General features: G+C 35.8%; 1 protein-coding gene across 1 annotated transcript; it reads right to left on the bottom strand.

Annotated features, from left to right (window-relative positions):
* Positions 1-1,621: 1,621 nt before the first annotated feature.
* On the bottom strand, positions 1,622-9,540 carry Tmem126b (transmembrane protein 126B). Its single transcript, XM_047517586.1, has 5 exons — positions 9,422-9,540; positions 5,827-5,948; positions 4,159-4,352; positions 3,032-3,143; positions 1,622-2,781 (listed from the first exon to the last, which is right to left on the bottom strand). Exons 1-5 carry the CDS (start codon positions 9,500-9,502, stop codon positions 2,610-2,612), a joined length of 681 nt encoding a protein of 226 aa, XP_047373542.1. The 5' UTR covers positions 9,503-9,540; the 3' UTR covers positions 1,622-2,609.
* Between the last annotated feature and the right edge of the window lie 438 nt (positions 9,541-9,978).

Here is a 9,978-nt window from a genome sequence, read left to right as displayed (position 1 = left end):
TTTCAGACAGTTAGTGATGTTGAGCATTTACAAATGCTCATATTTCCTGGCCATTTGTATGTCTTCTTTTGAGAAATATCTATTCAGATCATTTGTCCATTTTTAAATCAGATAACTACATTTTTTGCTGTTGTTTCTCTTCTGGATATTAATCCTTTGTCAATGAATAGCTTGTAATAATTTCTCCCATTCTGCAGGTTGTCTCTTCATTGTCAGTCACTCCCTTTGCTGTGTAGAAGCATTTTAAAGTTTGGTAAAATCCCATTTGTTAATTTTTGCCTCTGTTGCCTGTGCTTTGAAGGTCTCTTAAAAAAAAACAAAAACAAAAACAAAAAAACAACAACTTTGCCCATATCAATGGCCTTAAGTATTTCTCTTGTTTACTCCAATAGTTTCAGTTTCAGGGTTTAAATTCCTTAATTCATTCTGAGTTTATATGTGAATATGGTGAGATAGGGGCTTAGTATCATTCAGTACGTGGATATCTAGTTTTCCCAGCACCATTTATTGAAGAATCTCTCCTTTCTCTTTCTTGGTACTTTTGGCAAAATGTAGTTGGCTCTACCTTTTTGACTTCATTTCTGAGATATCTTTTCTGTTCCATAGGTTCATTCAATCTATTTTATGCCAATATCATGCTGTTTTGATTTTTACTGCTTTGTAGTATACTTAGAAGTCAGGTAGTATGATGCCTCCAGTTTTGTTTTTAGCCAGGTTATTTTGATTATTTGGGGTCTTTTGTGGTTCTGTGCAGATTTTAGGCTTTTTAAAACATTTCTGTGAAGAATGTCATTGGTATTTTGATGGGGATTACAGTGAGTCTGTAGACCACTTTGGTATTGGTATTGATTCTTCTCATCCATGACCATGGGATCATTTTTTTTAATGCCATCTTCAGTTTTTTTTTTTTTTAAATTTAGTCTCATTTTAAAGATCTTTTAATTCTTTGGTTAAATGGATTCAGGGGTATCTTTTTTGGAGCTATTTTAAGTGGGACTGCTATCTTGATTTCTCCTTGAGCAAGTTCATTACTGGTGTATATAAAAGCTACTGATTCTTGTATGTTGATTTTGTATTTTGCAACTTTACTGATTTTATTAGTTCTAACAGTTTTTTGGTAGCACAGTTTTTTTTTTTTTATTTATACAATCATATCATCTGCAAACAAAAACAAGTTATTTTCATCCTTTCTAATTTGGATGCTCTTTACTTTTCTTGTGCTTGATTGCTCTGGCTAGGACTTTTTCAGTATTATGGTAAGAGTGGTGGATATTGGTACCCTTGTCTTCTTTCAAATCTTAAGAGGAAAAGGAGTTATTTCCCCATTCAGGATGATATTAGCTGTGGGTTTGTCATATATGACCTTTGTTGTGTTGAGGTATATTCCTTCTATTTGCCTTCTGTCTATCCTTTTATATACCTAATCTTTTCAAAGTTTTTATCATGAAAGGTTAAATTTTATCAAATGCTTTTTCTGTATCTAATGAAATAATATAATTTTTGTCTTTAGTTGATATGGTATGTTATGTTTATTGATTTGTATATGATGAATCATTCTTGCATTCCTGGGATGAATCCCACTTGATCATGGTGTATAATTCTTCTGATGTGCTATTGATTGTTTGCTGTGTACTTTAATTTTCATAACCCCAGTATAAAGCATTTATTGATATGTTTTAAGATTGATTGCAGTGTTTTTGATTACAGAAAAGAATGTGAAACCATTAAATAAAACACAAATTATTCCAGGTGGTAGGGGAGGTAAACAAAGGTCAATCATGTGATATTTCCCAGATTACAAGCCTTTAATATAAAGATGAATATGGTTAAGACAAGGAGAAAGAGCTGTGGGAGTAACTTCTCATCAGTGTTTATTTCCTGAACTAAGAAAAATGCATAGTTCAAAATGCCTTGGCAGATTCTAAAGAAACACGTTGCTAACTTTTTCTTTATATACTAAGTTTCTTGAGGGCAAGAACTGAATCTTTACATCTTTGGTTCTTAATGTATGGCAAATGTATATTCAATAAATGTTCTTTACACAGTGAAGATAATTTTCAAATAGTAAGAAACTAGTTAGTATATTGAAGGTTTACAGTAGAGGAAATGGGCAGATGTTATTTTCATACCTTGCTTTCTTATAAACTTCCAATTCCTCCTTCAGAATTTGCTCACATTACTTTCCCCATATTTTCCTTTCTGCTTAAATAGCAGCCCTACTCTTCAGTGCCCTCAAATTACATACATATCTCTCAAACCCTCTCATTCTATATATACGTATTTTTGTCCCTCTTCTAATTGAAAACTGTTTCTGGATAAGGACCATTTCTTATTCCATGTAACACAGTGCCTGAGACATAGCAGGGACTTAATATTTCATGAAGAATATCTAACTGCATAGGTCAGACCTGAGGCCCAAACCCATTTCTACATACAATGAGGAAGGAAAGATAAAACCCACTTTTATTTTACATTTACATTTATTGAATTACTAATACTTACTGAGTATCTGCTACATACTAGGCAAATGGGACAGAAATACTTTTCACTCTTTTAGCAATGCATAAAAAAATTCACTCTGCTGAGTTAGCATACACTCATTCTTTTGATTATTCTTCTTGTACAGTTTTCTCAAATATTCCATAGTGCTGTAGACCAATAAGTATTCCAAATGCTGTCTGAAAGACTAGGGGAACTGCCATTACTTTCATCTCTCTTTGACAAAGCAGTAACCAATGTAATAAAACCCTTCCTTTTGGTGGCAGTGGAACAGTATGATACCTAAAAATGAAAAAGAGTTAATAATATCTCCTGGGAAAATATACCAAAATACAAAAATTCACCAATTTCCCCTAAACTGGTCATTTCCATTATAGGTTTATCATATAGATAGTAAAAAAATTAAATGTTAGCTATGTGGAATACCAAACTATTGTGTTTCCATTAGAATGTATGGAATAAGAAGAGTCTATTAACCTCAAAAAAGAAGAAAAACAACAAAGGAAGAAAAGGAATGAACAGAGAAACTTACTTGACTGCCAGACGTCCACTTTTAGAAAAAGCCAGTGCACTGGGATATAAAATACCACATGCTATGCCAACCAGTGAACTTCTCAGAACACAATTTTCCTTGCTTATATTACCTAGTAAACAAAAGTAAATTTGGTTTCTCTTTAGAATTCAGGTTAAGAACTGTTATCTCAAAGAGTAGTTATTTGTACTGTCTTCAATCACAAAACAGTAGAAAAGATATTAGAAATTGAAAGCCAATGACATAATAGGCTTAATACAGCTCATTTTAGAAATGCTTTTTACTTTATTATGTGGAGAATAACTTATTACATACGTGCTTTGTATAGAAGCAACTGCATAATAAGAATACTAAACTAGCATACCAAATACCTGGATTCTAGGTTAATACATGTACTATCTATTAAGTGTCAGTTATGTGCCAGGTGCTAGGAATATATAATGGTACATAAAAGAGAAATTCTGTCTAGTATACCAGGGAAGAAAGACATTAGACAAATAATTAAAAAAAAAATACAAATGTGTTCAATGTTTTGGAGGTAAAATGTATTCATAATTTATCTAGAAGCCTAACCTACCAAGAGGGAATCAGAAGTTTTTTGGGGGAAGGGTTCTTTAAGCAAAGATCTAACAAATGAACTACAACTACTACAACTAGAGGCTCCATCAACTGCTAGTTGGGAAACTTAAGGTAAAATGAGGAGGCAGGAAATATTAGAAGCCTGTAACATGCCAGATACTATGTTAGGCATTTAACAAACAGCATCCTTTAATTCCCACAACAATCTTGTGAGGTAAGTACTATTAGTCCTAATCCGTGCATAAGACAACTGAGGTAAGTAGGATCTGAAATCATGTGCGTAGTAATGCCAAAACCTGTCCTTTTCTCAGTACATCATGTTGCTTCTCAGTACTTAATCATGCATCAGTTTTGGTTACTTATCTATACAAAAGGGGCAATAATGCTTGACCTGCCTGATCAGTATTGTGTGGTTCAAATAGGAAAATAAATGTGAATACCCTTGTAAGTGGTAAAGCAAAATACAAATGTAGGGGATTATTTGTATATGTTAATGAGTAACTTTATTTATATATAATCACATTATATATTCATGAATTTAAATTTACCTGAATACAAAGCATCAGTTACAAGGAACTTGTAGCTAACTACAGTGGATAAAAATGGAAGTGCAGTCAATGACACATATGTCTTCAAAGCATCACATTTAACCTTAAAGCAGTATCTGAAAATGAAGTTTGTCAATATTCCACAGAAACTAGCTGTTGTTCCAAGGAATACCATTCCATATACATTTAAGGTCCTAATAGGAAAAACGAAGAGAATGATTAGGTTTAACATAATATTCTCATAATAGATATATTATGAGTAGTTGTTATTACATATTTATTCAGCATCAAATATTTCTTTTTTCTTTTTCAGTACTGGGGATTGAACCCGGGGTACTTTACCTCTAGCTTTCATCCCCAGACCTTTTTTATTTTTTATTTTGTGACAGTGTCTCACTAAGTTGCTTAGGGCCTCACTATATTGCTGAGGCTGGCCTCAAACTTGCAAGCCTCTGACCTTAGCTCCCAAATTGCTGGGATTATAGGCACATGCCACTGTGCCTGGCCAGCATCAAATATTTTTTGAGCATTTACTATGTGAAAGGTATTTCTGAAGTGCCAACAATACGGTAGTAAACAAAACAAAACCAAAAAAGAAAAGAAATTCCACTCATTATGGAACTTGCATTCTAATGAGAGGAGAGGATTCTCTTTTTATGACTATTTAGGATGGTTCTAAAATGGAACTCTTTGTGGCCATAAATTTTGGCCACAAATAAACACAGATACATTCCAAGGTAGCCAAATGTTATGGCTATTGACATACATATTTCTAAGAATACCTTCCTAAGAACACCTTTCCTGCTATTAATATAATTAATTTGCTTAAGGTAATCTAGGAAAAATTTATGTTTGGTTAGGCTATCTAGAAAATAAATATTTTTAATTAGTCCAGATACTTTCAGAATAACTTGTCTATTATTTATAAAACTTCTTCCATACAGACACTAATAAAGTATTTTCTAAATAATGGAAAAAAAATTCTCCCAAAGTCATCCGATAGATCCAGTTTTACTAACTTGGACTCATAACTAAATTCAAACATTTCTAAAGTTTAATTTCAGTTGTCTTTTGACTGTTCTTGAGTTCTATAAATCTAAAAGCCAAAATGGTAACTAAGACTCTGTACACCATTGAAGCTATATTCCTTTTTTGCTGTACTTGGTACTGTGATTGAGATTATCAATCCTAAACTGATGTTAATTATAACTGCCATCAATGAAATTTAAGTACCCCCAAATGTTTTTCTCCTAATTAATTTTTTTTTAAAGTTATAGATGGACACAATACCTTTATTTTATTTATTTACTTATTTTTATGTGGTGTGGAGGAGTGAACCCAGTGCCTCACACATGCTAGGCAAGTGCTTTACCACTGGGCTACAACTGCAGCCCCCGCTAATTACTTTTACTTAAAAAAATATTTACTACACAAATAATGTTTTAGCAATAATTTTTGGTACTTTTTTTTAAGACGTGAAAGAAATTATCCATAACCCCAATATTCCGACAAGCTAGTATTTTTATGTTTTTCTCTAGTTTTTTTTTTAAAATAAGCTTTCTTTATAACCAATTCAATAAAGGTGACAGTTTCTTAGATAATCCTCAGAAACGAGCAATACAAAAGATCTGCAAGTGAAGTTACTAACTTTCAGTACAGTTCTCTTACTTTTCTTTTCTAAGGTACTCAAATTTTCTTTCTATGATGTCAATGACCATTGGTCTTCTGAGTTTTGCATCTCCTAGAGAAAGACTGGGCAGATCATGCATATAATTTGCCATCTTGATGTCCTGGAAAACACAAAATTCCAGAACCATAATAGTTAATGATATTAACAGTAAATAAAACCTTATACAGTTCTACAGATTCAGACTAAAAAACATTTAGAGTTCAGTAATGTGCTAGGAACAGTCATCTGCTTTCATATATTAAGTGAATGATTCAATCAACATTTATTGAGCTCTTATCTGTTAGACACTGGCTTTTTAAAGTCATACAATACTTTAACTGGTAGGCTCATGATCACTTCTACTTTTATAGATGTAAAAACCGAGGTTCAGAAATGTTGATTTGCCTTAGGATTTAGTATAGGATAAGTAACTGAGATACTGAGTTTTTGTCTTCAGTACAGTTTCCCCCTGCCATTCCAAAGAAGTAGCCAGTTCCCTCTCTGATCTACCTCTTCAGGTGGTGAAGTAGAAATAGTACCTGCTTGGTGACTTCTTTCTTTTTCCTCTGTCTCATGAAAGCCTGAGCTCATTTTGGAGATTATGTTAAGTTTCCTACAGTGATAAGAGAGAGCAGAGATTGCCCTCAAGAGTAAGGAGAGATAAAATCAGAGAGAGGGGATACTGCTCCAAACGGGGTAGAGGCAGTGGATCATGGCTACCTTATTTTTTATTCAGTTCTCTAGTAGCACACTGGGGTAGAGAAAGGGTCTTAGTCAGAAATAGCTATGTGATATAACACAGAGCCTGGATTTACAGCACTGGGCTCTGGGGTTGGAAGGTTCCTATGTCCTAAATGTGATGAACAGACAGTTACTAACATCAAAGAACCATAAGGGTTTGGCTTGTAGCATCTTAACAGAAATCAGTGAGGAAAAAATGCTGGAGTCTCAGAAAGGATCCTCTCTGAATGTTCTGCTCTGGGTATCTTGTGTCTTTGTAAAGTTTTAATAACAAAATTTGTGAAATCTTTTGCTCTCTGGCATGTAGTTTAAGAGTTCTGTTTATTTAAACAAGGAAATTGGGACATTTCTGGCAAATCCAAATTTGTGGTTGCACTCCATAAGTAAGTGGAAGGTCTATGGATGCAAAGTTCAATGCTTTTTGTTTTACTCTCTTCAAATTAACCAATGAATAGATAAAACACGAGGCCCTTCACAAATTACACCAATTTCCATTTTAAAAACTTTTATAGTCAAGGGCACTTACTTAATCTCAAATTTTAGGAATTTTAGGCTGAGAATTAGAAACAGATTAATGAATGCAGAAAATGATAAATCAGTGGTTCTCAACCTGTAGCATGAACACAAGTAACATGGTGCATTTATTTGAAATGCACTCTCTTGAGCTCCCTCCTTAGATACTTGAATTCAACAGGAGTAGGGTGAAGTCTAGAATCTGCATTTTATTAGCACCAAGGACTTCTAAGGCTGTGGTCTATGGACACATCTTGAACATCACTGTAATACTCATCTGCTGAATGGGTGATATGTACCCACCCTAACTCTAACTAATGAAAAACCATTTCCCCCATAGGCTCAACATACAGAAACCATGGGCTCTTTTGAACCTTCTTATGGTGTTATAATGCAATGAGTAATAATGGGTCAGCTTTTTTCCCTGAATCATTGTAGAACTGTACACAAGTCAGTTCTTTTTCTTTAAATTTTCTGGGGTTCAAAGGACTTACAATCAGCATACTACAGAGATACAGCCACATCAATGTTCATTGCTGCTCAATTCACCATAGCCAGATTGTGGAACCAACCTAGATGCCCTTCAGTTGATGAATGGATAAAGAAACTGTGGCATATATATATACAATGGAATATTACTCAGCCATAAAGAATGATAAAATTATGGCATTTGCAGGCAAATGGATGAAATTGGAGAATATCAATGCTAAGTGAGATAAGCCAATCTCAAAAAACCAAAGGAAGAATGCTCTCGCTGATAAGTGGATGATGATACATAATGGGGCGTGGGAGGGGTTTGTTTTAGGGTTAGAGTGAGGGTTAGGGAGGGGGGCAAGAATGGGGGAAGGAAGGACTGTATAGAGGGAAAAGAGGGATGGGAGGGGTGGGGGGAAGGGGAAAAATAACAGAATGAATCAACCAACATCACCCTATGTAAATTTAAGATTACACAAATGGTATGCCTTTACTCCATGTACAAATAGAGAAACAACATGTATCCCATTTGTTCACAATTTAAAAAAATTTTTTTCTGGGGTTAGGGGAAAAAAAAATTAACAAAGTACAATTTTTCAGGGAATAGACTTAATCTTTTGCTTCTCTCTGACACACTAATGAAAGAAAGATGAGAAGGAGATTCTATACCTAACCCATCTACTGTACTGTGAGGGTAGATGTCAACATGATTAACCTGAAACCTTATATCAATTTTTTGTTCTGCTGTCATCCAATTCACTGAAGCTTATAACCCCTCCACCACAAAAGAAAACGTTTACATAATGTCTTTTAACACCTACCTAGTCTATACTCTCAGCTCTGTAAATGGAAAAAAAAAAATAACAAGAACCCTATTCAGTATTATGATTACTATAAAACAAATACTGAACTAATGAAAGCAGGACAGCAAATATTTATTAAGTGCCTAATCTTTGCAAGACCCTGTCAAAGAAGTGATTGCTTTCACTATACTCTCCTCATTAAAGCAGATAAACTAGTAACTTTCATAAAGACTTTGTTTGTGGTGCCAGGGATTGAACCTAGGGCCTGTCGAATGCTAGACAAGTACTCTACTACTAAGTTATGCACCTAAATCCCAGAATACTTTTTTTAAAAAAAGCAATGAAATGTAAAGATTTTGCTATAGCCAACATTTTATCTAAAAATTAACTAGCCAGAAACTCAATGAGGCCCTTCTCCAAATAAAATACAAAAAAGGTTCGTGGATTTGCCTCAGTGGTTGAGTGCTCCTGAGTTCAATTCTCGGTACCAAAAAAAAAAAAAAAAAAGTGCATTTATGTAGGTTTATAGTTTGCAAAGCGCTTTAGTTTGTTGTGTTTTTATGTGTATTATTTCACTTGACCTTCAGAATTTTATTCAATATTCACTCATTATTTGTAGAGCACAGGCCCTCGGATAAGTCCATGAACTCACAACCTAACAGGAAAATCAGAATAAGAAACAGCGAATTTAAAGGCGGAATGAGGATATCATTTAAAAGAGGAAAAAGCAAATAATCGAGCTAGGGAAAATGTGGGAAGGCTTCCTGGAAGAAGGGACATTTAAGCGAAAATCTGAAAAGAGAATATGTCATGGGTGGGGAGGGATAAAAGCCAAGGAAATATTCCTAATTGAAACAAGGGCCTATACAAAGTACGGAAGCAAGAGAAAACAAGCTGCAGGTAACCAGGGCTAAACTTTAAGTCTTCTAGTTTCTGCCTATTTCCAAAGCAACTGGAGGCTTGATTACGCCCTGCCTCACTGGGAGCTGTTTTTTTCTTAATGTTCAAATTCTTTGGGTGCATCATCTCCGAAGAATCGGTACCGCTCGGAATTTCCGCCTACCTCGGGCGCTTCTCCATCTCCCACCGGCGTAGCACTTACACCATTCAGATCAGCCTCAGCTTGTCGCCTGTACGCCGCCATTTTGACGGCCCACGTGACTCGTGAGTGGGCGGGGCCCGAACGCCAGGGAGTTGGGTGGTTTACCGCGCGAATCCCTCGCCTGCTGCGGGTCCCGCCCCAACCTGGTCCAGCCCCAACCGAGTCAAAAGCCGCGCCCTCCATCCTGCCTGGGATTGGGCGCAGCGTCCAGAAACTACGGCCGCTTATTGGCTTGGAGGAAGTCCAGGAACCCATGGGCCCGCTCTCCTTGCCAGCCCAGTATTTCCTCCCCCTACTATTTGTCAGCCTAGCTCCCGTTTATCCCAACCCTAGGGGAACATGGGGCGGTTGGGCGTAGGGATGTTGCACGCATTCCTCTTCTCAGGGCAGCCAGGTTAGCTGGGCACTAGCAGCCCGCTCCTTTCACTGTTTGAGGGTGCTCGCCCCTCTGACCTGGCCCTTGTGTGACGGCTGTGGCTTCTCAGAGCCTCCAACCCTCCGCCCAAGTGCCGTCAGAG

This window comes from Sciurus carolinensis, chromosome 11 (genome assembly GCF_902686445.1).
Source record: "Sciurus carolinensis chromosome 11, mSciCar1.2, whole genome shotgun sequence".
Classification (NCBI taxonomy): domain Eukaryota; kingdom Metazoa; phylum Chordata; class Mammalia; order Rodentia; family Sciuridae; genus Sciurus; species Sciurus carolinensis.
The sequence above is the reverse complement of the archived record's forward strand: the minus strand, read 5'-3'. Positions and strand labels throughout refer to the sequence as shown.

What these genes read in the sequence shown, in the direction of transcription:
- Tmem126b (XM_047517586.1), bottom strand. Translation starts at nt 9,502, where the DNA reads ATGGCGGCGTACAGGCGACAAGCTGAGGCTGATCTGAATGGTGTAAGT. An exon ending in GAGTACCTTAGAAAAGAAAA is followed by an intron (nt 4,353 to 5,826) that starts GTAAGAGAACTG and finishes TTTTCCTATTAG; the next exon opens with GACCTTAAATGTATATGGAA. An exon ending in AGTGGACGTCTGGCAGTCAA is followed by an intron (nt 2,782 to 3,031) that starts GTAAGTTTCTCT and finishes TTTCATTTTTAG; the next exon opens with GTATCATACTGTTCCACTGC.